The 25,672-nt window shown below is 28.4% G+C and overlaps 4 protein-coding genes across 4 annotated transcripts; 2 read left to right on the plus strand and 2 right to left on the minus strand.

Moving 5' to 3' along the window:
- The first annotated feature begins 2,410 nt into the window (after positions 1–2,410).
- On the plus strand, positions 2,411–3,414 carry Dhfr (dihydrofolate reductase). The gene is made up of 2 exons (XM_075289962.1): positions 2,411–2,630; positions 2,687–3,414. Exons 1-2 carry the CDS (start codon positions 2,551–2,553, stop codon positions 3,171–3,173), a joined length of 567 nt encoding a protein of 188 aa, XP_075146077.1. The 5' UTR covers positions 2,411–2,550; the 3' UTR covers positions 3,174–3,414.
- Positions 3,143–3,757, minus strand: Sdhaf3 (Succinate dehydrogenase assembly factor 3). Its single transcript, XM_075289963.1, has 3 exons — positions 3,592–3,757; positions 3,427–3,536; positions 3,143–3,366 (listed from the first exon to the last, which is right to left on the minus strand). The coding sequence occupies exons 1-3, from the start codon at positions 3,671–3,673 to the stop codon at positions 3,175–3,177; spliced, it is 384 nt and encodes a 127-aa protein (XP_075146078.1). The 5' UTR covers positions 3,674–3,757; the 3' UTR covers positions 3,143–3,174.
- Positions 3,758–4,671: 914 nt separating this feature from the next.
- Positions 4,672–9,274, plus strand: Hsc70-4 (Heat shock protein 70 cognate 4). The gene is made up of 2 exons (XM_075289964.1): positions 4,672–4,835; positions 7,065–9,274. The coding sequence occupies exon 2, from the start codon at positions 7,065–7,067 to the stop codon at positions 9,012–9,014; it is 1,950 nt and encodes a 649-aa protein (XP_075146079.1). The 5' UTR covers positions 4,672–4,835; the 3' UTR covers positions 9,015–9,274.
- A 4,797-nt stretch (positions 9,275–14,071) lies between these two features.
- Amt (Ammonium transporter) lies at positions 14,072–23,371 on the minus strand. Its single transcript, XM_075289965.1, has 6 exons — positions 23,063–23,371; positions 22,720–23,005; positions 15,501–15,646; positions 15,189–15,438; positions 14,903–15,134; positions 14,072–14,837 (listed from the first exon to the last, which is right to left on the minus strand). Exons 1-6 carry the CDS (start codon positions 23,220–23,222, stop codon positions 14,148–14,150), a joined length of 1,764 nt encoding a protein of 587 aa, XP_075146080.1. The 5' UTR covers positions 23,223–23,371; the 3' UTR covers positions 14,072–14,147.
- Positions 23,372–25,672: the final 2,301 nt, after the last annotated feature.

Raw genomic sequence — 25,672 nt, forward strand, 5'->3', positions numbered from 1 at the left:
ATGATGTACTCTTCAGAATTACTTCCACAGAAGTACTGCACGTAAATGATCTAACAACCATGTATTGGTCAAAAAAAGTTCTCAAATAACAACAAATTTATGTTATTATTTTAAAAGCTATGCGGATATTAATCGCATGCAATCGCATATTGGCGGCAACGGAAGTTCTCTCAGTTAAGCTATACTTTTCTCACTGGCAGTTATTGTTGTTTTGTTTCCCTTTAGCTTGTGTGTGTGTGTAAAGAAATGCACATCTATTTTATTTTCCTCCACACGTACAGCTTATGGTTGATGCTGTATTTCTAGTAAATAATGCAAAATTGCATACTCACTAAAACTACTACCACAAAAGTACAGCACGTAAGTGATCTAACAGTTACATATACATATATTGGACAAAATGAATTTCTCCATTAACAACAAATTTCTGTAAGCATTTTAAAAACTTTGAACAGAAAACAAACTTACATGTAAAGCATCAATTGCATTTATTCAAATTATTTGGCGAGTATGTTTGTGATGGGTATAGTTTTTTAACACTATTATATAGTCCTTAGGAGAAATAGGAAATACACACAACACTAAAAAATAACACACAACACGAACTGCGCGATACGAGCATAAAAACCGAACTATTAGTTTAGTTTTTCGATGACAATAAAATAACCTGTTGAGCAAGGAGAGGAAGCGGACATTAATGTCATGCAACGCATATTGACGACAACGGAAGCTCCAGTGTTGCCAGATAATTTTTGATTCTTCCCCCCAAATCTTAAGAAAAAAACCCCTAAATTGGTCTAGACATTTTTCAAAAACCCCCAAAAATTTTAAGTATGTAAATAGTACAAAGAGAGGCCCAAAATTTCGTTAAAAATCCTGTAGTGATACACTTATTAAAAATTAAATTTAACACAAATATATAAACTGAAAGAAGATTTTTTTCTGAGGAACAAAATTTTAAACAAAATAAGTTTTTTTTAATTCTAAAATTTTTTTTGAAGTAAATAAAAATCATTACAGCACTTGTCACAAATTCGGGTTCGATTCCTGCTTCGACCGAACACCAAAAAATGTTCAGCGGCGGATTATCCCACCTCAGTAATGCTGGTGATATTTCTGAGGGTTTCAAAGCTTCTCTAAGTGGTTGCACTGCAATGTGGAACGCCGTTCGGACTCGGCTATAAAAAGGAAGTCCCTTTACATTGAGCTTAACATGGAATCGGGCAGTGATACGAGAGAAGTTCACCAATGTATCACAACGGACTGAATAGTCTAAGTGAGCCTGATACATCGGGCTGCCACCTAACCTAACCTTGTTTTTAATTGTATCATATATTAAAAATGCCCTTCAACAGATACGTTTAAAAAAGAATGTCATTGCATACTTGCTTGTATTTAGGAACATAGTCAACCCATGTTCCTTTTTCTTCTCTAAATTCATGCCAGAATTGTTCCAAATTTTGTTGAGAATTTCTCCACTTTATAAGATCTAAGATATTTTTTTACCCCCAAAAATCCCCCAAATAAATGTTACCCCTTAAACCCCCCTAAATTTGGGGGAACCCCCTAAATTTGATGGGAAACCCCCAACATGGCAACACTGGGAAGCTCTCTCAATGTTTGTTTCTTTTTTTATCGAAAGAGAACATACAGTTAAACTCTACTTTTCTCACTGGCAGTTATTGTTGTGTTGTTCCCCTTTAGTTTGTGTGTGTGTGAGGAAATACAAATCTTATTTTGTTTTCCTACCACAAGAACAGCTTATGATTGATTGATAGTATTTCTAGTAAATAACACAACATTTCATACTCACGAAAACTACTTCCACAAAAGTACAGCACGTAAGTGATCTAACAGTTATGTATTGGGCAAAACGAATTCATCCATTAACAACAAATTTATGTAATCATTTCTATGTGTCCCCAATCCTTCAAAAAATTGCGATGTTGTACTTCATTATTACATTTTAGTGAATGATTATCCACTTTCATATAGCTTATATACCTATATCTCACCAGATTTTTCGTAAACATCCCGAAAAAGCGTCTGGGATTAAAAAGGAGATGCCTTTGGTATAATATATACTTTCTTTACTTATTTATTCAATAAATAATTTTTCGTTTATCATCGCTCAACAATATATGGTCGAATTATTATACATTATATAACATTACACGTTTTATAGTGACCATTTCACTACATTTTTATATTGTTTTTAACATTATTTTAATGCTGATTTAGCTCCAAAATTTGTTTAGATCTGGTCACACTGGTTACAATACATCTCAAAATATGTATCACTTTCTCGTTCTGCAAAATGACGATTTCGAGAATCGATGCCATTGTAGCTACAATTTTAAATGTATGGCAACATAGAATTATTGTTCTCAAAGAGTGAGAACAGATTTCAAAGATCATGAGAGTAATTTGATTTGATTTGTTTACAAATCATAAAACAACTTCTTTTCGCAGATAACAAATCTGGGCTATATAATTGCAAAAGTTCTAATTTACATAGTTCATACGAATTTAGATAATCATAACATTACAATGCTAAAATTCAGCTTAATTGTTGCAGTATGCGAAAACTTTGGTATTGGCATCAAGGGGGATTTGCCATGGCTTTTAAAGTAAGTTATAAAATACGCCAAAAATGAATTAAAAAAAAAAACATGTATTTTTGCAGGTCAGAACTTAAATACTTTAGCACTACTACCAAACGTGTACATGATCCCTCTAAGCGTAATGTTGTTATTATGGGACGTAAGACCTATTTTGGTGTTCCTGAGTCCAAGAGACCTTTACAGCAGCGTTTAAATATTGTATTGAGTACGACATTGAAGCAGTCGGATTTACCCAAAGATGTTTTACTATATCCAAACTTGGAATCTGCAATGGCATTTTTAGAAAATGACAAGGAAATTAATCAACAGATTGAAACTGTTTGGATTGTTGGAGGTAGTGGTGTCTATAAAGAGGCAATGGCATCGCCACGTTGTCACCGTCTGTATTTAACAAAAATATACGCCAAGTTCGACTGTGATACTTTCTTCCCCGACATCCCATCGGAATTCAAAGAAGTCGACTTAGATCCAGAAACTCCCAAAGGCATACAAGAAGAAAATAACATAACATATGAGTATAAGATTTTGGAAAAACAAGATCAAAAATAGATTATTTATTTGTAATATCTTCTTTTGTGATTATATCTCCTTCAATGCCCTTTGCGGCCAACATCAACTCATAGAGTTGCACGGCTTGGTCATCTTTTAACATTTCCACAGTTTGTTCATCTATATCTTCTCCTAATGTACCCGTTGGTTTTCCTCTTATACCTAATTGTTTTGTTATTGTAACAGCGTATTTCTATATAGAAATAAAGTGTATAAATATTTGATATATCCTCATAATAAAGTCTGTACTTACAGCCCATTCAGTCATAAACAGTTGGGCTTCCATGGGGGTACATTTTAGGTGTCTACGAAATTCATCTTTAACATACCGATCTCCTAACTCTCGAAGTTCATCTGGCAGACCTATACAATACAAAGTATCAACCATAGCAATAATTTAAACAATTCCATGACCTACCCCTGTGTAGTCGTAGCACAGTTTTATACAATATTCGTACCCTTTGGGGATGTGTCAATTGATCTACAACTATTTTTGACATTGTTTGTAATCACAACTCACGTAATTTTCATTTTTTATGAAATGTTTCCATGTCTCCTAGGGTTTGAGGTTATATAAAATCAAAATAACGAACATATGATATGTAAATGTGGGTTCACACGGATAGATTATCAAAGGTTAATTTAGGGGTGATAGAAATATCCAAACAAGAAACACAGTTTTGGAAAAAAATCGATCAGATTAATTTTTAAATAATAATCCGATCCACATTTGCATTATAAATTCACAAAAATCAGTTTAATAAATAAATTAGTTCTTAGTTCACATTGCAAATGGCGCCACGTTATGAAAATACTGACATCGATTTACGTCAGTTTTTCAACTCGAAAAAAACACAGTTTCACAAATGGAAAAAATCTTTGTAGTTTTTCGCATTTTTTGATTTTGTATGGAGTTTCAACGCGAAAACCGAACAGAGTATCGGCCTTTAAAACGAAGTTGCTGTCAACCGTTTACTTACAGCCTGTTTCTGTATGTCGATCGAACTCTATTGATCGACTGAAATGCACAGAAACACCTGATTTTTGGTTATAAATTCATTTCAGTGGATCGATAGAGCTCGATCGACATACAGAAACTGGCTGTTATATTACGTTCACACCATGCTTGAAATCTTGCCTTTTCAAGACTTTCATCTTTCCAGACCTTATTTACATTTTGCAGCTATATTTCTTTTCAAATCATTAAAACACATTAGATCCGTTACACCATTTTGGTTACGAAATTTAAAAGATTTTATTAAACTAAATAAATTTTAAATAATATATTCTCATTTCTATTCTGGATTTTCTTTGGTAAGCAATTGTAATAGAATGCAAGATTGCGACATGTCGTTACATGTGAACCCATTAAACTTCGTTTGTCAAACAAATCGTTGGCTTTAAAATACAACCCATACAAACAGAATGTACTAGAATCAAGCACATTTTTTTGCAAGCGTGCATCTATTCGGGTTTATAAAGCAATGTGCGGTGAGAAAAAACATCATTCCTAAAAAAAGTGTGAATTTGACCGAACGTGTGATTGCCGCATATTAACACACGCGTGAGAAGAAAGAAGAGAAGATAAAGAAAAGTGCAACCAAAGAAATTTTGGAGTATTAAGTTTATATATTACATTAAGTAACAAATTAAAACACAAAGGTGAGTGAACATTTTAATAAATTTAACATTTTATCGCTAAAAATTTGTTTGAATAGAAAAAATATGAGAAAATAAATTTAAAGAGAAAAACACGTGGGGCGTTGCATTGGAAATTGATATTGATATTTGAAAAAATAATTTAGTTGGTGAAATACAAAGTAATTCTATTTTGTAGGCGGTTTTTTTTTATTGTATTTCAATTGATTACTCACGGTTTTTTTTTTTTGTTTTATCCAAAATGTGTTAGGAAGAATCTGGAAGTATCGGTTTTTCTGTATTGAGGCAGTAGCAGCATGACTCATTTTACCTCAATGCTAGTATCTATAGTATAGATGTCAAGAACCATGACTCCCTGCTTTATTACGTATATATGTGTGGGTATGGATGTTTTTAGAACATTAAAGGTTTTTGATTTTCCCCCTCGACCCGTCCCTATTTTATTCTTGTTAATTATATATGTATTAAGTTCCATACACCACTTCAATTTCTCTATAGAAAAACTTACTAAAACAATATACTAGCCGCAAGATTTTTTTAACCTAATTAGATTTTGTACCCCCCTCTCGTGGTAAATGTATGCGTTTTTTGCCGTTTCATTGCCCGCATTTGAGGTTTTTGCTATATGTGTGTTAGTGCATTTCACGCTATCAATGTTATCTGTATACATGTGAGAATGTGCTTTGTTTTCTCCATATTCGCCATTGCATTTAGTTTCGAGCATAAAACGTACATTTTAGGGCCTTGGTAACAGAATGTTCCATATGCAATAACAACAAAAACATTGTATTTAATGACGCCACTACTTGAAAAAACAACTGCGTGTATTTATGACCCTTCGGCAACTCTCAGTCATATTACCGTTATACAACTTGTGCTCTTAATCGATATAACACATTTGTTGTTTATTTATTGATTTTCCCATTAGCATGGTGTTTTCTGGAAATTCTATTTTATTATTTTCTTCAAAATCAAAGACATATATAGTTTTCTATATAACATTATCACGTGTTTTTGTCTGAATTAGGGGAACAGAAAAATTGAAAATAGCACAAGGTGACGAGTGAACTTTGGAACAAGCAAATATTTCTACCGAAAATTTTTGCAATACCCTTCCATAAATGCGTTTCAATTTTGTTTATATTGCCGCAATTAAAAATAGAAAATTTAGTTTTCAAAATATGTATATACATTTTTGCATGTATTAACATATATGAACTAATGGGGAATAGTGTTCAGTAACATATAGAACACACCTTAAAAAATAGGGGAAAGATATTGGATTTCAAGTATTTTTCACTTTGGCTCCATGTTAAGTATTTAGGCTCTTGGAACCATTTGGACCTCCATCAAAGATCTCTCATTTACAAAGCACTTAACTTACACAATGGCCTTTTTCTCACCCCCGGAATAGTAGTTAAGGATATGAATATACCACCAATCGGTAAACTTTTTTGTGCGGACCCCTGTTTTATAGATACGATAAATAAAGAGCACTTCAAATTATTTCTAAATTGAAAATAGTATATGCGAATATGTTTTAGACTGTAAAGAAAGAAATATTTCGCTTATTTGCGCCATTTTCAGATACATTAATACCAGTTTTAAAAAATGTACGACTTTCACCTGATGAACGTAACAGTTAAAATCTATATAAAACATCCGATTTCAAACCAAAAAAATAAATATTTGAATGTTTTAACCATATTATCATTTTTGCTTTCGAAAATGCAATGTAAATGGAAAGGGGGAAAATACATCTTCACATATCTATTGTAAATTGCGAAACCATAATTTAAAATGTAATCACAAAGTCCATAAAAACTAACTCCCTCCAGATTTTTGTTATGCCGATCTTTAGTAGTTTATTTAATGATTAGAACCCCCATGTATTAATTTATACACTTTTAATTAAAGCACTTTCTTTTTATATAAAGGTTAGTCATATAGTCGCAATAACACGAAATAGAAGAAAACAAAAAAATCCCCTCCAGGAAACCAGTTTATTCCAATTTTTTGCAAAGTGAATGAACTTCAAAATCACGCAAATGACGCACATAAACACAATCAAAAAGATTTAAGAATGTATTAGTCAATACACATAAAGAAAAAAATGTTTAGTCACTCAATACATATTAATCGTTTCTTTTCTCGTGTAATCGTTTTGCTTTTTCTTCAACAAAGACAAAATATTTAATTTGTACTTGTTTTCTTTATTAATTTTATTTGCAGATGTCTAAAGCTCCTGCTGTTGGTATTGATTTGGGTACAACCTACTCTTGCGTAGGTGTATTCCAACATGGCAAAGTTGAAATTATTGCCAACGATCAGGGTAATCGTACCACACCATCCTATGTTGCCTTTACCGATACTGAACGTCTTATTGGAGACGCTGCCAAAAATCAAGTCGCTATGAATCCTACAAATACCATCTTTGATGCTAAGCGCTTGATTGGTCGTAAATTTGATGATGCTCCCGTTCAAGCTGATATGAAACATTGGCCCTTCGATGTCGTCAATGTAGACAGCAAACCCAAGATTCAAGTTGTATACAAGGATGAGAAGAAGACTTTCTTCCCTGAAGAAATCTCATCCATGGTTTTGGCTAAGATGAAGGAGACCGCCGAAGCCTACTTGGGTAACGCCGTTACCAATGCTGTCATTACTGTACCAGCCTATTTCAACGATTCACAGCGTCAGGCTACCAAGGATGCTGGTACTATCGCCGGTTTGAATGTATTGCGTATCATTAATGAACCTACTGCTGCCGCCATTGCTTACGGTTTGGATAAGAAGGCCGTTGGTGAACGTAATGTATTGATTTTCGATTTGGGCGGTGGTACTTTTGATGTATCCATTCTCTCCATTGACGACGGCATCTTCGAGGTCAAGTCCACTGCTGGTGACACCCATTTGGGTGGTGAAGATTTTGATAATCGCCTTGTCACCCACTTTGTTCAGGAATTCAAACGCAAGCACAAGAAGGACCTTGCTACCAACAAGCGTGCTTTGCGTCGTCTCCGTACCGCTTGCGAACGTGCAAAGCGTACCTTGTCCTCCTCCACTCAGGCTAGTATTGAAATCGATTCCTTGTTCGAAGGTACCGATTTCTATACATCCATCACCCGTGCCCGTTTTGAGGAATTGAACGCCGATTTGTTCCGTAGCACTATGGATCCCGTTGAGAAGGCTTTGCGTGATGCCAAGCTCGATAAGGCTCAAATCCACGATATTGTATTGGTCGGTGGTTCCACCCGTATCCCTAAGGTACAGAAATTGTTGCAAGATTTCTTCAATGGCAAGGAATTGAACAAGTCCATCAACCCCGATGAGGCTGTTGCCTATGGTGCCGCTGTCCAAGCCGCTATCTTGCACGGTGACAAGTCCCAAGAAGTCCAAGACTTGTTGTTGCTCGACGTTACCCCATTGTCCTTGGGTATTGAAACCGCTGGCGGTGTCATGAGTGTGCTTATCAAGCGTAACACTACCATCCCCACTAAGCAAACCCAAACCTTCACCACTTACTCCGATAACCAACCCGGTGTATTGATCCAAGTTTATGAAGGTGAACGTGCTATGACCAAAGACAATAACTTGTTGGGCAAATTTGAATTGTCGGGCATTCCTCCAGCACCAAGAGGTGTACCTCAAATTGAGGTTACCTTCGACATTGATGCTAACGGTATCTTGAATGTCACTGCTTTGGAACGTTCCACCAACAAGGAAAACAAAATCACCATCACTAACGATAAGGGCCGTCTGTCAAAGGAGGATATCGAACGTATGGTCAACGAGGCTGAAAAATACCGCAACGAAGATGAAAAACAAAAGGAAACTATTGCCGCTAAGAACTCTTTGGAATCGTACTGCTTCAACATGAAGGCTACTTTGGATGAAGAGAACTTGAAGACAAAGATCTCAGAGTCAGACCGCAATACCATCATGGAGAAATGCAACGAAACCATCAAATGGTTGGATGCCAATCAATTGGCTGACAAAGAAGAATACGAGCACCGTCAAAAGGAATTGGAAGGTGTTTGCAACCCCATCATCACCAAGTTGTATCAAGGTGCTGGTGGAGCTGGTGGTATGCCTGGTTTCCCTGGTGGCGCTGCACCTGGCGCTGGAGCCGCCCCTGGTGCTGGTTCCGGTGCTGGCCCCACCATCGAAGAAGTCGATTAAACAACCAATTGATGGACAACTTCTACGCAGAACATATATTCCAGTTATATAAACTGCTTATATTTTAAATTAAACCCTATAACAACTGCTCTATGATCGTATTCTACTATATATTCTCATCTCCAATACACAAAGACACCATAAACACACAAGAATATAAAAAAGCGGATTCCTCAACATCTTTTAGTAAAATATTAGTATTTTACTTGCATTGATTTCAAACAAATAAAATATTGAATGAAACAAAACGGAAAAACAAATTTGTATTTTTGTATTGATTATTTTTAGAACAGGTATTATTACGTGCAAATAAAGCATTCGTTAATTGGAATGCACTAGAAACAGGTGGTGGCATAGTAGTATCTAGCATCGAAATATTGACCTTTCTGAGGTTGATGTTCAAATGATCAAAATGCTTTGGAATGTACTTTGTCTTATTGAGTTGAGATGCATTAGTTCAGTGTGCTTCTGGAAATTTATATATTTTGGGCTTTTGCTACTCGTGATTCATATAAAAATATAAATTTATGTGTGTTCCTTTTCAAAATTAATGGCATGACGTCAGTGCAGTTAAAACAGTTGGTTTAATATGTTTCATCACGTTGTTTTCTCTAGACATTTCTTCTATGGTTATTTAATAAATTAGCCCAACACATGGTATGAATATTAGGGTGGTGGATATTTGTAAGTAGTGGCCTCGAGTGGCGTGTTTAAACGGCGTATACGCTAAGCACAAAATGACCTTTATGGACATTTGAAGTCTGGCTTTTCTATGAGATTGACGATTCGTTTTCGGGTGTCATATTTGTCTTAAGGCCGGTATGCACCTCTAGCGAAAAATTTCATTCCCATAAGAAATGCATTGCTATTTATGCTAACGAAATTTTCGGTAGCGTTCAATTTCGTAAGCTGGTACGCACCTCTAATGAAAATAACAGGGTTGTCAAAAGCATATTTTGGCAGCAAACATTTAATTTATTACAATCATTGTGTGCGTAAAAGGTCTGTAAATAATAAACAATTTATTTGAGGAATATTTGGAACATATATTAACAATATATAAAAGCGATTAGCTGGTTTAAAATTTGTGTACACATATCTGTTTTTTTTTTGTTGTAGACTTAAATAAATTTTTGCTACCGAAAATTTCGCTAGAGGTGCATACCGGCCTTTAATAGGAATACTACATAAAAACTGCTACTTACGGTTGATATACTCTTAGAAAATAGCCAGCAGAAAACAGTAGTTGGTGTCTGCTGCTATATTTTTGTTATTCATTGTCTATCGAACGACAATTAGTAAAATTTTATGTTTTGAAATTTTACCCCAAAATATTTTTTATACCTCATTCACATTACACATCCAAAATCCACTTAAACACTAGACTTCAACTGTCATCTGCCTTATTTTATTTCTATATACATATTTTTACAAAAATTTATTTCTATAGAAAATTTTTGCAAAATTTTATTTCTATAGAAAATTTTGCAAAATTTTATTTCTATAGAACATTTTTGCAACATTTTATTTCTATAGAAAATTTTTGCAAAATTTTATTTCTATCGAAAATTTTTGCAAAATTTTATTTCTATAGAAAATTTTGCAAAATTTTATTTCTATAGAAAATTTTTGCAACATTTTATTTCTATAGAAAATTTTTGCAAAATTTTATTTCTATAGAAAAATTTTGCAAAATTTTATTTCTATAGAAAAATTTTGCAAAATTTTATTTCTATAGAAAATTTTTGCAGCATTTTATTTCTATAGACAATTTTTGCAATATTTTATTTCTATAGAAAATTTTTGCAAAATTTTATTTCTGTAGATAATTTTTGCAAAAATGTATTTCTATAGAAAATTTTTGCAAAATTTTATTTCTATAGAAGTTTTTCAAAATTTTATTTCTATAGAAAATTGTTGAAAAATTTTATTTTTATAGAAATTTTTAGAAAAATTTTATTTCTATAGAAAATTTTTGAAAAATTTTATTTCTAAAGAAATTTTTTGAAAAATTTTATTTCTATAGAAAATTCTTGCAAAATGTTATTTCTATAGAAAATTTTTGCAAAATTTTATTTCTATAGAAAAATTTTTGCAAAATTTTCAAATCAAATTTATTTGGGCAAAGCCTTATAGACTGCAAGCTGGTTGGATGTACAGCTGTTTCGGAATTACCACATTCCTCATCAGCATCCTCTACTTGCAGCAAAACTATCAGCCAATTATCAGAATAAATTCGGGTAATTCACTCAACCCAAAGTGAACTACACTTGAACTTTCCGACAAAAGGTTTGATAGTCGGCTACTGCCTAAACAAATTTGCAAGCATATCTCTTTTCCTTTGCCAAACTAAAATCATCGATTTGAATGTTATTGGCTGGGCTTGTGTTTGAGCGTGCTTCCTCTATTTCTATAGAAAATTTTTGCAAAATTTTGCTTCTATAGAAAATTTTTGTAAAATTTTTTTCTATAGAAAATTTTTGCAAAATTTTATTTCTTTAGAAAATTTTTGCAAAATTCTATTTCTATAGAAAATGTTTGCAAATTTTTTTGCAAAATTTTATTTCCATAGAAAATTTTTGAAAAATTGTATTTCTTATATTATATATTTTTTCCAATTATCAATTGGAAAAAATTGTATTTCTTTAGATTTTTTTTTTTAATTTTATTTCTTTAGAAAATTTTTCAAAATTTTATTCCTTTAGAAATTTTTTGAAAAATTTTATTTCTATAGAAAATTTTTGCAAAATTTTATTTCTATAGAAATTTTTTGAAAAATTTTATTTCTATAGAAAATTTTTGAAAAGTTGTATTTCTATAGAAATTTTTTGAAAAATTTTATTTCTATAGAAATTCTTTCCAAAATTGTATTTCTATAGAAATTTTTTGAAAAATTGTATTTCTATATTTTTGCAAAATTTTATTTCTTTAGAAAATTTTTACAAAATTTTATTTCTATAGAAAATTTTTGCAAAATTTTATTTCTATAGAAAATGTTTGCAAAATTTTATTTCCATAGAAAATTTTTGAAAAAATTTATTTTTTTAGATTTTTTTGAAAAATTTTTTTTCTTTAGAAATTTTTTGAAAAATTTTATTTCTTTAGAAAATTTTTGAAAAATTTTATATCTATAGAAAATTTTTGGAAAATTTTATTTTTATAGAAAATTTTTGAAAAATTTTATTCCTTTAGAATTTTTTTTGAAAAATGTTATTTCTATAGAAAACTTTTGCAAAATTTTATTTCTATAGAAAATGTTTGAAAAATTTTATTTCCATAGAAAATTTTTGAAAAATTTTATTTTTTTAGATTTTTTTGAAAAATTTTATTTCTTTAGAAATTTTTTGAAAAATTTTATTTCTTTAGAAAATTTTTGAAAAATTTTATATCTATAGAAAATTTTTGGAAAATTTTATTTTTATAGAAAATTTTTGAAAAATTTTATTCCTTTAGATTTTTTTTTGAAAAATGTTATTTCTATAGAAAATTTTTGCAAAATTTTATTTCTATAGAAAATTTTTGAAAAATTTTATTTCTTTAGAAATTTTTGTGAAAAATTTTATTTCTATATAAATTCTTTCCAAAATTTTATTTCTATAGAAAATTTTTGATAAATTTTGTTTCTATAGAAAATTATTGAAAAATTTTATTTTTTTAGAAATTTTTTGAAAAATTTTATTTCTATAGAAAATTTTGTCACAATTTTATTTCTATAGAAAATTTTTGAAAAATTTTATTTCTTTAGAAATTTTTTGAAAAATTTTATTTCTATAGAAATTTTTTGAAAAATTTTATTTCTATAGAAATTTTTTGAAAAATTTTATTTCTATAGAAAATTTTTGAAAAATTTTATTTCTATATAATTTTTTTGCTAAATTTTATTTCTATAGAAACTTTTTGCAAAATTTTATTTCTATCGACAGTTTTTGCAAAATTTTATTTCTATAGAAAATTGTTGTAAAATTTTATTTGTATAGAAAATTTTTTATATCTATAGATATAAAATTTTTACAAAATTTTCTATAGAAATAAAAGTTTGCAAAAATTTGCTATAAATAATAAATTTTATTTCTATAGAAAATTTTTGCAAAATTTTATTTCTATAGAAAATGTTTGAAAAATTTTATTTCTATAGAAAATTTTTGCAAAATTTTATTTCTATAGAAATTTTTGTCACAATTTTACCCTTTTTGTTTGTTTCAGTCAAACTAGCCAATAATATACTTGTGTTCATAATAAAACTATGAAATTTTTATTAACCACCTACGTTTGATGATTATTATATAACTATAAACTGTCGTTGGTTGGATTTTCTCCTCGTTAATACGTTTCTTATCTACTATGTGTAGCATTATTAGCTATGAGAAATGTAATTATCACACTGATAAAGAAATAAAAAGAATAAAACTCAAAGAACATGTACATATTAAACAAAATTGCGGTGAAATCCGTTGACATTCGTGTATAATTTTGATGTGGTAAACGGGTTAGCATTCGTGGATATAGTAGATCTACCCGCCAACAAAAATGATTGTGAAACTTGTGATTTTTGTGTCATAAGTTAATTTTGGTTGTTATCAAAAGTCGACTTTCAAGCAAAGCAAAAGACGATTAAACGAATTTAGAGTTTACCAAATATCGAAACACTCGAAAATGTCATCAGTATTATGAGATCGGTCGAAACTGGGATTAAAGACACCATCCTGTGTGTGCAAGTTGGACATTGCCCTACATTGACTCCTTTCTCCTTAAATTCAAAAAGCATGCAATAAATCGACTCTCCCAAAGGTTAGGTTAGTTGGCACCTCGATGTATCAGGCTCACTTAGACTATTCAGTCCATTGTGATACCACATTGGTGAACTTCTCTGTTATCACTCAGTGCTGCCCGATTCCATGTTAAATTCAATGATAAGAGACCTCCTTTTTATAGCCGAGTCCGAACGGCGTTCTACATTGCAGTGAAACCACTTAGAGAAGCTTTGAAACACTCAGAAATGTGTTTCAATCCACCGCTGAAAAACTTATATACTTTAGAACAAATACTATAAAGATATATGTATTTATATAAATATTCCATATTATATTTCAAGGGTTTAGAAATTGCATTGTACATTTATTTATAGATGCATCATTAATCCAACCAAGCAAAATTGGTATCCTTTTCTTTATTATTTAAATCCTTATTTAAAATTATAGGCAATTCTTTGTTATTGGGCTTATAGTAACCATCGCCTTCTGTGGTAATATTGGCTGGTTGATCCGTATTGATATGAACTGTTTTGAATTTTCTACTGAAAACATTACCCAAACTTCCTCTTGTCTTTTGCGGTGATTTATATTCACTGCGTATTATAAATTCGCCATTATTGTGGGAATCTTTTCGAGCAACTGGTCCCATTTGATGTAGATATGATTGCCATTGTTGTAACTTATCTTCGGCAGCTCGTAATTGAGCCAAAGACTTTTCATGGCCCGGATTTAAGCCTATCGGTTGTACTCCGGCTACCTCATTAAGATTCACTTTGAGAGGTGCCAGAGCTGATATTGCACGAGATAAACCGATTTGAGAATGACGTATGCGATGCTCCATTAAATCGGCACCAAGTAATTCTTCGTTAGGATCCATACGTATCGGAATTATTTTGTTGACAATATATAGGAGGAGAAAAGTTGAACAGATTCCCCAACAGGTTAGGCACAAAACAGAAAGAGTTTGTATACCCAATAAATACCAACCGCCACCTTTAAATAGACCCGAACGTCCTTTGGTGGTATCGAGAGGTATGGGATTATCAGCAAATAGACCTACAGCTAAAACACCCTTTGAAAAGAGAAAGGATACAGTGAAATTTACTATCAACCAGACTATATATGCACATAAGTTACCCATATGCCACAGACTCCATGGACAGCACTTGCTCCTACAGGATCATCTACACCCAAGCGATCGAATAGGGGCATTGCTAAAACGCAAAGTAAGGCTCCACACATACCTATAATCAATGCTTCCCAAGCTCTATACAAAAAGCACCCTGCTGTTATGGAGACCAAGGACCCTAATACTCCATTAATTAAGTCGATGATATCTAAACGTCCATCATGACGCCACAAGGAATATCTACAAAGGAAAATTCATAAAAACAACAAATAGGACATTTTACACTATACTCACATGGTACATATGATGCCTCCACCAAATGATCCCATCATGGTCATAACAGCAGCTCTTGCTGCATATTGCCATTTTGCACCACTTACTCCATATGTACTGCCAGAATTGAAGGCCAACCAACCCCACCATAGAACGAATAATCCCATACAAGCATTAACAGGATTTCCCAATGGCAGAGGATCATATCCATCAGAATAACGACCTAATCTGGGTCCCAACATTGCCGCCGAAGCAAACGCAGCTGTCCCACCTATACAAATAGCAATGGAATTCTTGTATTACAAACATTCCATTGTATTTTGAACAACATACCAATTAAATGTACTGGGCCACTACCAGCAATGTCTACAGCACCTAAATTATTAAGAAAACCATGTTCACCCCATACCCAACCGCTAGGGATGCAATAAATGACGGTATTTAACAATGAAAATAAGCAATATGCTTTGAAGTTACATCTATAAATAGAAAATGAGAGGGATGCATTGAAAATGGATTTTTGCAGTGAAAACATTATGGTCTAAATTTATACACTAATAGAAAAAAGATAGCAGCAGTTGGTGTACGCTGTTGTATTTTTCTATAGAAATGAAATTTCGACAAAATTTTCTGTAGAAATAAAATTTTGACAAAATTTTCTGTAGAAATAAAATTTTGACAAAATTTTCTATAGAAATAAAATTTTGACAAAATTTCCTATAGAAATAAAATTTTGACAAAAATTTCTATAGAAATAATATTTTGACAACATTTTCTATAGAAATAAAATTTTGACAACATTTTCTATAGAAATAAAATTTTGACAACATTTTCTATAGAAATAAAATTTTGACAAAATTTTCTATAGAAATGAAATTTCGACAAAATTTTCTGTAGAAATGAAATTTTGACAAAATTTTCTGTAGAAATGAAATTTTGACAAAATTTTCTGTAGAAATTAAATTTCGACAAAATTTTCTGTAGAAATAAAATTTTGACAAAATTTTCTATAGAAATAAAATTTTGACAAAATTTCCTATAGAAATAGAATTTTGACAAAAATTTCTATAGAAATAATATTTTGACAACATTTTCTATAGAAATAAAATTTTGACAACATTTTCTATAGAAATAAAATTTTGACAACATTTTCTATAGAAATAAAATTTTGACAAAATTTTCTATAGAAATGAAATTTCGACAAAATTTTCTGTAGAAATGAAATTTTGACAAAATTTTCTGCAGAAATGAAATTTTGACAAAATTTTCTGTAGAAATTAAATTTCGACAAAATTTTCTGTAGAAATAAAATTTTGACAAAATTTTCTATAGAAATAAAATTTTGACAAAATTTCCTATAGAAATAGAATTTTGACAAAAATTTCTATAGAAATAATATTTTGACAACATTTTCTATAGAAATAAAATTTTGACATTTTCTATAGAAATAAAATTTTGACAACATTTTCTATAGAAATGAAATTTTGACAACATTTTCTATAGAAATAAAATTTTGACAACATTTTCTATAGAAATAAAATTTTGACAAAATTTTCTATAGAAATGAAATTTCGACAAAATTTTCTGTAGAAATGAAATTTTGACAAAATTTTCTGTAGAAATGAAATTTTGACAAAATTTTCTGTAGAAATTAAATTTCGACAAAATTTTCTGTAGAAATAAAATTTTGACAAAATTTTCTATAGAAATAAAATTTTGACAAAATTTCCTATAGAAATAGAATTTTGACAAAAATTTCTATAGAAATAATATTTTGACAACATTTTCTATAGAAATAAAATTTTGACAACATTTTCTATAGAAATAAAATTTTGACAACATTTTCTATAGAAATAAAATTTTGACAAAATTTTCTATAGAAATGAAATTTCGACAAAATTTTCTGTAGAAATGAAATTTTGACAAAATTTTCTGTAGAAATGAAATTTTGACAAAATTTTCTGTAGAAATTAAATTTCGACAAAATTTTCTGTAGAAATAAAATTTTGACAAAATTTTCTATAGAAATAAAATTTTGACAAAATTTCCTATAGAAATAAAATTTTGACAAAAATTTCTATAGAAATAATATTTTGATAACATTTTCTATAGAAATAAAATTTCGACAACATTTTCTATAGAAATAAAATTTTGACAACATTTTCTATAGAAATAAAATTTTGACAAAATTGTCTATAGAAATGAAATTTCGACAAAATTTTCTGTAGAAATGAAATTTTGACAAAATTTTCTGTAGAAATGAAATTTTGACAAAATTTTCTGTAGAAATTAAATTTCGACAAAATTTTCTGTAGAAATAAAATTTTGACAAAATTTTCTATAGAAATAAAATTTTGACAAAATATCCTATAGAAATAAAATTTTGACAAAAATTTCTATAGAAATAATATTTTGACAACATTTTCTATAGAAATAAAATTTTGACAACATTTTCTATAGAAATAAAATTTTGACAACATTTTCTATAGAAATAAAATTTTGACAAAATTTTCTATAGAAATGAAATTTCGACAAAATTTTCTGTAGAAATGAAATTTTGACAAAATTTTCGGTAGAAATGAAATTTTGACAAAATTTTCTGTAGAAATTAAATTTCGACAAAATTTTCTGTAGAAATAAAATTTTGACAAAATTTTCTATAGAAATAAAATTTTGACAAAATTTCCTATAGAAATAAAATTTTGACAAAATTTCCTATAGAAATAATATTTTGACAACATTTTCTATAGAAATAAAATTTTGACAAAATTTCCTATAGAAATAAAATTTTGACAAAATTTCCTATAGAAATAAAATTTTGACAAAAATTTCTATAGAAATAATATTTTGACAACATTTTCTATAGAAATAAAATTTTGACAACATTTTCTATAGAAATAAAATTTTGACAACATTTTCTATAGAAATAAAATTTTGACAAAATTTTCTATAAAAATGAAATTTCGACAAAATTTTCTGTAGAAATGAAATTTTGACAAAATTTTCTGTAGAAATGAAATTTTGACAAAATTTTCTGTAGAAATTAAATTTCGACAAAATTTTCTGTAGAAATAAAATTTTGACAAAATTTTCTATAGAAATAAAATTTTGACAAAATTTCCTATAGAAATAAAATTTTGACAAAAATTTCTATAGAAATAATATTTTGACAACATTTTCTATAGAAATGAAATTTTGACAACATTTTCTATAGAAATAAAATTTTGACAACATTTTCTATAGAAATAAAATTTTGACAAAATTTTCTATAGAAATGAAATTTCGACAAAATTTTCTGTAGAAATGAAATTTTGACAAAATTTTCTGTAGAAATGAAATTTTGACAAAATTTTCTGTAGAAATTAAATTTCGACAAAATTTTCTGTAGAAATAAAATTTTGACAAAATTTTCTATAGAAATAAAATTTTGACAAAATTTCCTATAGAAATAAAATTTTGACAAAAATTTCTATAGAAATAATATTTTGACAACATTTTCTATAGAAATAAAATTTTGACAACATTTTCTATAGAAATAAAATTTTGACAACATTTTCTATAGAAATAAAATTTTGACAAAATTTTCTATAGAAATGAAATTTCGACAAAATTTTCTGTAGAAATGAAATTTTGACAAAATTTTCTGTAGAAATGAAATTTTGACAAAATTTTCTGTAGAAATTAAATTTCGACAAAATTTTCTGTAGAAATAAAATTTTGACAAAATTTTCTATAGAAATAAAATTTTGACAAAATTTCCTATAGAAATAAAATTTTGACAAAATTTTCTATAGAAATAATATTTTGACAACATTTTCTATAGAAATAAAATTTTGACAAAATTTCCTATAGAAATAAAATTTTGACAAAATTTCCTATAGAAATAAAATTTTGACAAAAATTTCTATAGAAATAATATTTTGACAACATTTTCTATAGAAATAAAATTTTGACAACATTTTCTATAGAAATAAAATTTTGACAACATTTTCTATAGAAATAAAATTTTGACAAAATTTTCTATAAAAATGAAATTTCGACAAAATTTTCTGTAGAAATGAAATTTTGACAAAATTTTCTGTAGAAATGAAATTTTGACAAAATTTTCTGTACAAATTAAATTTCGACAAAATTTTCTGTAGAAATAAAATTTTGACAAAATTTTCTATAGAAATAAAATTTTGACAAAATTTCCTATAGAAATAAAATTTTGACAAAAATTTCTATAGAAATAATATTTTGACAACATTTTCTATAGAAATGAAATTTTGACAACATTTTCTATAGAAGTAAAATTTTGACAACATTTTCTATAGAAATAAAATTTTGACAAAATTTTCTATAGAAATGAAATTTCGACAAAATTTTCTGTAGAAATGAAATTTTGACAAAATTTTCTGTAGAAATGAAATTTTGACAAAATTTTCTGTAGAAATTAAATTTCGACAAAATTTTCTGTAGAATTAAAATTTTGACAAAATTTTCTATAGAAATAAAATTTTGACAAAATTTCCTATAGAAATAGAATTTTGACAAAAATTTCTATAGAAATAATATTTTGACAACATTTTCTATAGAAATAAAATTTTGACAACATTTTCTATAGAAATAAAATTTTGACAACATTTTCTATAGAAATAAAATTTTGACAAAATTTTCTATAGAAATGAAATTTCGACAAAATTTTCTGTAGAAATGAAATTTTGACAAAATTTTCTGTAGAAATGAAATTTTGACAAAATTTTCTGTAGAAATTAAATTTCGACAAAATTTTCTGTAGAAATAAAATTTTGACAAAATTTTCTATAGAAATAAAATTTTGACAAAATTTCCTATAGAAATAAAATTTTGACAAAAATTTCTATAGAAATAATATTTTGACAACATTTTCTATAGAAATAAAATTTTGACAACATTTTCTATAGAAATAAAATTTTGACAACATTTTCTATAGAAATAAAATTTTGACAAAATTTTCTATAGAAATGAAATTTCGACAAAATTTTCTGTGGAAATGAAATTTTGACAAAATTTTCTGTAGAAATGAAATTTTGACAAAATTTTCTGTAGAAATTAAATTTCGACAAAATTTTCTGTAGAAATAAAATTTTGACAAAATTTTCTATAGAAATAAAATTTTGACAAAATTTCCTATAGAAATAAAATTTTGACAAAATTTTCTATAGAAATAATATTTTGACAACATTTTCTATAGAAGTAAAATTTTGACAAAATTTTCTATAGAAATTAAATTTCGACAAAATTTTCTGTAGATATGAAATTTTGACAAAATTTTCTGTAGAAATAAAATTTTGACAAAATTTTCTATAGAAATAAAATTTTGACAAAATTTTCTATAGAAATAAAATTTTGGAAAAAATTTTTATAGAAATAAAATTTTGCAAAAAATTTCTGTAGAAATAAAATTTAGACAAAATTTCCTATAGAAATAAAATTTCGACAAAATTTTCTATAGAAATAAAATGTTGGCAAAATTTTCTATAGAAATAACATTTTGCAAAAATTTTCTATAGTAATAAAATTTAGACAAAATTTCCTATAGAAATAAAATTTTGACAACATTTTCTATAGAAATAAAATTTTGACAACATTTTCTATAGAAATAAAATTTTGACAAAATTTTCTATAAAAATGAAATTTCGACAAAATTTTCTGTAGAAATGAAATTTTGACAAAATTTTCTGTAGAAATGAAATTTTGACAAAATTTTCTGTAGAAATTAAATTTCGACAAAATTTTCTGTAGAAATAAAATTTTGACAAAATTTTCTATAGAAATAAAATTTTGACAAAATTTCCTATAGAAATAAAATTTTGACAAAAATTTCTATAGAAATAATATTTTGACAACATTTTCTATAGAAATGAAATTTTGACAACATTTTCTATAGAAATAAAATTTTGACAACATTTTCTATAGAAATAAAATTTTGACAAAATTTTCTATAGAAATGAAATTTCTTTTGACAAAATTTCCTATAGAAATAAAATTTTGACAAAATTTTCTATAGAAATAATATTTTGACAACATTTTCTATAGAAATAAAATTTTGACAAAATTTTCTGTAGAAATTAAATTTCGACAAAATTTTCTGTAGAAATAAAATTTTGACAAAATTTTCTATAGAAATAAAATTTTGACAAAATTTCCTATAGAAATAAAATTTTGACAAAATTTTCTATAGAAATAATATTTTGACAACATTTTCTATAGAAATAAAATTTTGACAAAATTTTCTATAGAAATTAAATTTCGACAAAATTTTCTGTAGATATGAAATTTTGACAAAATTTTCTGTAGAAATAAAATTTTGACAAAATTTTCTATAGAAATAAAATTTTGACAAAATTTTCTATAGAAATAAAATTTTGGAAAAAATTTTTATAGAAATAAAATTTTGCAAAAAATTTCTGTAGAAATAAAATTTAGACAAAATTTCCTATAGAAATAAAATTTCGACAAAATTTTCTATAGAAATAAAATGTTGGCAAAATTTTCTATAGAAATAACATTTTGCAAAAATTTTCTATAGTAATAAAATTTAGACAAAATTTCCTATAGAAATAAAATTTTGACAACATTTCCTATAAAAAAAAATTTGACAACATTTCCTATAGAAATAACATTTTGACAACGTTTCCTATAAAAAATAACATTTTGCAGTTATTTTCTATAGAAATAAAATTTTCTATAGAAATACAATTTTGACAAAATTTTCTATAGAAATAAAATTTTGACAAAATTTTCTATAGAAATGAAATTTTGACAAAATTTTCTACGGAAATAAAATTTTGACAAATTTTTCTATATAAATTAAATTTTGACAAAATTTCCTATAAAAATAAAATTTTGACAACATTTCCTATAGAAATAAAATTTTGACAAAATTTTCTATAGAAATAAAATTTTGACAAAATTTTCTATAGAAATAAAATTTTGACAAAATTTTCTATAGAAATAAAATTTTGACAAAATTTTCTAAAGAAATAAAATTTTGAAAAATTTTTCGATAGAAATAAAATTTGGACAAAATTTCCTATAGAAATAAAATTTTGACAAAATTTTCTATAGAAATGAAATTTTGACAAAATTTCCTATAGAAATATAGGAAATTTCCACAAATCTACCAAAAAAAAATTGTTTGGTAGATTTGTGGTAACGTTTTCTTCACATTTTTGTAAATTTTTTGGCACGAGTGGTAACAGTGGTTACCACACATTGGTAAAGATCAAGTCTTGCCGGCTTATAATTACCTACTCTAGAGCCACAAAATTGTAAAAATTACTAAAAATTGTTGATTGAAAAAAGTCCCTACATTGCGCTCCTACGTGCCTACAAGACGCTAAATATTAGAAAAAAATTCTATAGAATTAAAATTTTGCAAAAATTTTCTATAGAAATAAAATTTTGATAAAATTTTCTATAGAAATAAAATTTTGACAAAATTTTCTATATAAATTAAATTTTGAGAAAATTTTCTATAGAAATAAAATTTTGACAAAATTTTCTAAAGGTAAAATTAAATGCTTACCTTTCTGCCATAGCTCCACTTACTATAGTAGTTGATGTTGTTGCAAACGAAAGTTGAAATAGAAAAGCAGCAAATATCTGCCCCATTAAAGGATCGTCTACAGGGGGATCCAAAAGAAAGTCTCCAATAGCAATAAATGGATTAGATAGAGGACCTCGTCCATAGCTCATTCCATAACCAAATAGCCAATAGGTAAAACCACCCAAAACAATATCGATTACATTCTTCATCATAATATTCACTTCATTCTTTATAGAAACACAACCCGATTCTAACATTCCGAAACCTGTAGATAGAGGTGTAATAAATGTTCAGTACTTGTAAATCAATAGATCGATCTTACCCGTTTGCATGGTAAATATAATAAAGGATGAGGTTAATACCCAGTTAGTATCCTCGGTACTTAGGTCGTAAAGGCCAGGTATAACGTAACTGCTATTACGTACAATACCTTTCAAGGCCGTCTGCTGAGATGCTGTAATATTCGATAATTTTGATGCCATACTGAACTATATCAGTGATGGACCTAAAAAATGAACTTTGGCCCCCTTAAGCCGTACTACTACTACCTTTTGTTTTTGAAAAGCAATGTTTTTCTTAAATATATATTTTCGTATTGTATTTTGAAAAAACTTGTTAAACTATCGGAGGACCACATATGAAAGTGACATATAAAAGTTTTGTAAATCGTATATATTCTGTATGATATTCGTAAATAATGCACAGACAAATTGTTTTTCATGTAGTGTTTTGAATTAATTTGAAATTAACTGCCCATTGGCCACAATTACCCAGGTGGGGAGAGTATCGAATGAAACGAAATGAAAATGACTGAAGTTAAGCACAAGCAGCACGCCACTGCAATCGTACACTAGAATTATAATGTTAGTTAAAATGTCACTTAATTTTCGTTAGGCGAATTAATTATTCTAATACACATCTTTACACGAAATTTACAAGGAAAGTGAAGGAAGGTCCAGCATAAAAACTTGACAACTAGACGACCACTGAGTTGTCTTAATAAAACATTCTATATAAGTTTGGGTTATATTTTTAGCTTTTCCTGGATACTAGGGGGAAGGTATCGAAAATGGGTAAATGTTCGTACCCTCCACCATAGTTGCATATACTTGTTTTTATACCAACCAAAAATAGAAATTTGAATGAATCTCGGAAGGAGTTACTGAGGTGGAGAAAGTTAGCTATTTTGTATATAACGGTGGAATGATGATCTCCTTGGTGACCGCGTTTTTATACCCTCCATCATAGGATAGGGGTAGGTTAGGTTAGGTGGCAGCCCGATGTATCAGGCTCACTTAGACTATTCAGTCCATTGTGATACCACATTGGTGAACTTCTCTCTTCCGATTCCACGTTAAGCTCAATGACAAGGGACCTCCTTTTTATAGCCGAGTCCGAACGGCGTTCCAAGATGCAATGAAACCACTTAGAGAAGCTTTGAAACCCTCAGAAATGTCACCAGCATTACTGAGGTGGGATAATCCACCGCTGAAAAACTTTTTGGTGTTCGGTCGAAGCAGGAATCGAACCCACGACCTTGTGTATGCAAGGCGGGCATGCTAACCATTGCACCACGGTGGCTCCGTGGTAGTGGTATATTAATATTGTCATTCCGTTTGTAACACATCGAAATATAGCTCTAAGACCCCATAAAGTATATATATTCTGAGTCGTGGTGAAATTCTGAGTCCATCTAGCCACGTCCGTCCGTCTGTTGAAATCACCCTAACTTCCGAACGAAACTAGCTATCGTATTGAATCTTACTTAATACAAGTAGTTGTTATTGATGTAGGTCGGATGGTATTACAAATGGGTCATATCGGACTACTTTTACGTATAGCCCCCATATAAACGGACCCCACATTTGACCTTCGGAGCCTCCTGGAGGAGCAAAATTCATCCGATTCGGTTGAAATTTGGTACCTGATGTTAGTATATGGTCTCTAACAACAATGCAAAAATTGGTCCACATCGGTTCATAATTATATATAGCCCCCATATAACCGATCTCCTGATTTGGCCTCCAGAGCTTCTTGGAGGAGTAAATTTCATCCGATTCGGTTGAAATTTGTTACGTGGTGTAAGTAAGTATATAGTCTTTAACAGCTGTGCCAAAATTGGTCCATATCGGTTCATAATTATATATAGCACCCATATAAACCGATCCCCAGCAGTGTTGCCAGTATTGTGGATTTTTCAAATTGGAGATATTTTTCGAGAATGGGGACGAAACTTTTGAGTTGGGGACTTGGGGATTTGATGGGGAATTTCCATAAATTTGGGAATTTTTGTGGGGATTTTTTTGAGAAATCGGTTTAATCTTTTTTAACAAAATGTTTTTTCTATAGGAAATTTTTTCAAAATTCTTTTTCTATGGACAATTTTACCAAAATGTTATTTCTATAGAATGTTTTGTCAAAATTTTATTTCTATAGAAAATTTTGTCTAAAACTTTATTTCTATAGAAAGTTTTGCCAAAATTTTATTTCTATAGAAAATTTTGTCAAAATTTTATTTTTATAGAAAATTTTGTAAAAATTTTATTTCTATAGAATTTTTTTCTCAAAATTTTATTTTTATAGAAAATTTTGTCAAAATTTTATTTCTATAGAAAATTTTGTCAAAATTTTATTTCTATAGAAAATTTTGTCAAAATTTTATTTCTATAAAAAATTTGTAAAAATTTTATTTCTATAGAAAATTTTGTCAATATCTTATTTCTATGGAAAATTTTGTCAAAATTTTATTTTTATAGAAAATTTTGTAAAAATTTTATTTCTATAGAAAATTTTGTAAAAATTTAATTTCTATAGAAAATTTTGTCAAAATTTTGTTTCTGTAGAAAATTTTGTCAAAATTTTATTTCTGTAGAAAATTTTGTCAATATTTTATTTTTATAGAAAATTTTGTCAACATTGTATTATATAGAAA

The sequence above is a fragment of the Haematobia irritans genome, chromosome 1 (assembly GCF_050003625.1).
Source record: "Haematobia irritans isolate KBUSLIRL chromosome 1, ASM5000362v1, whole genome shotgun sequence".
NCBI classification, from domain to species: domain Eukaryota; kingdom Metazoa; phylum Arthropoda; class Insecta; order Diptera; family Muscidae; genus Haematobia; species Haematobia irritans.

Bases quoted from the DNA above. Each gene is read 5' to 3' on its own strand.
- Amt (XM_075289965.1), bottom strand. From the start codon at position 23,222: ATGGCATCAAAATTATCGAATATTACAGCATCTCAGCAGACGGCCTTG. The intron at 15,647-22,719 runs GTAAGCATTTAA...TTCTATTTATAG, and splicing joins AGTGGAGCTATGGCAGAAAG to ATGTAACTTCAAAGCATATT. The intron at 14,838-14,902 runs GTAACTTATGTG...CTCTTTTCAAAG, and splicing joins ATGGAGTCTGTGGCATATGG to GGTGTTTTAGCTGTAGGTCT.
- Sdhaf3 (XM_075289963.1), bottom strand. From the start codon at position 3,673: ATGTCAAAAATAGTTGTAGATCAATTGACACATCCCCAAAGGGTACGA. The intron at 3,537-3,591 runs GTAGGTCATGGA...TGTATTGTATAG, and splicing joins TGTGCTACGACTACACAGGG to GTCTGCCAGATGAACTTCGA. The intron at 3,367-3,426 runs GTAAGTACAGAC...ATTTCTATATAG, and splicing joins TGTTTATGACTGAATGGGCT to AAATACGCTGTTACAATAAC.
- Dhfr (XM_075289962.1), top strand. From the start codon at position 2,551: ATGCTAAAATTCAGCTTAATTGTTGCAGTATGCGAAAACTTTGGTATT. The intron at 2,631-2,686 runs GTAAGTTATAAA...GTATTTTTGCAG, and splicing joins GATTTGCCATGGCTTTTAAA to GTCAGAACTTAAATACTTTA.
- Hsc70-4 (XM_075289964.1), top strand. From the start codon at position 7,065: ATGTCTAAAGCTCCTGCTGTTGGTATTGATTTGGGTACAACCTACTCT.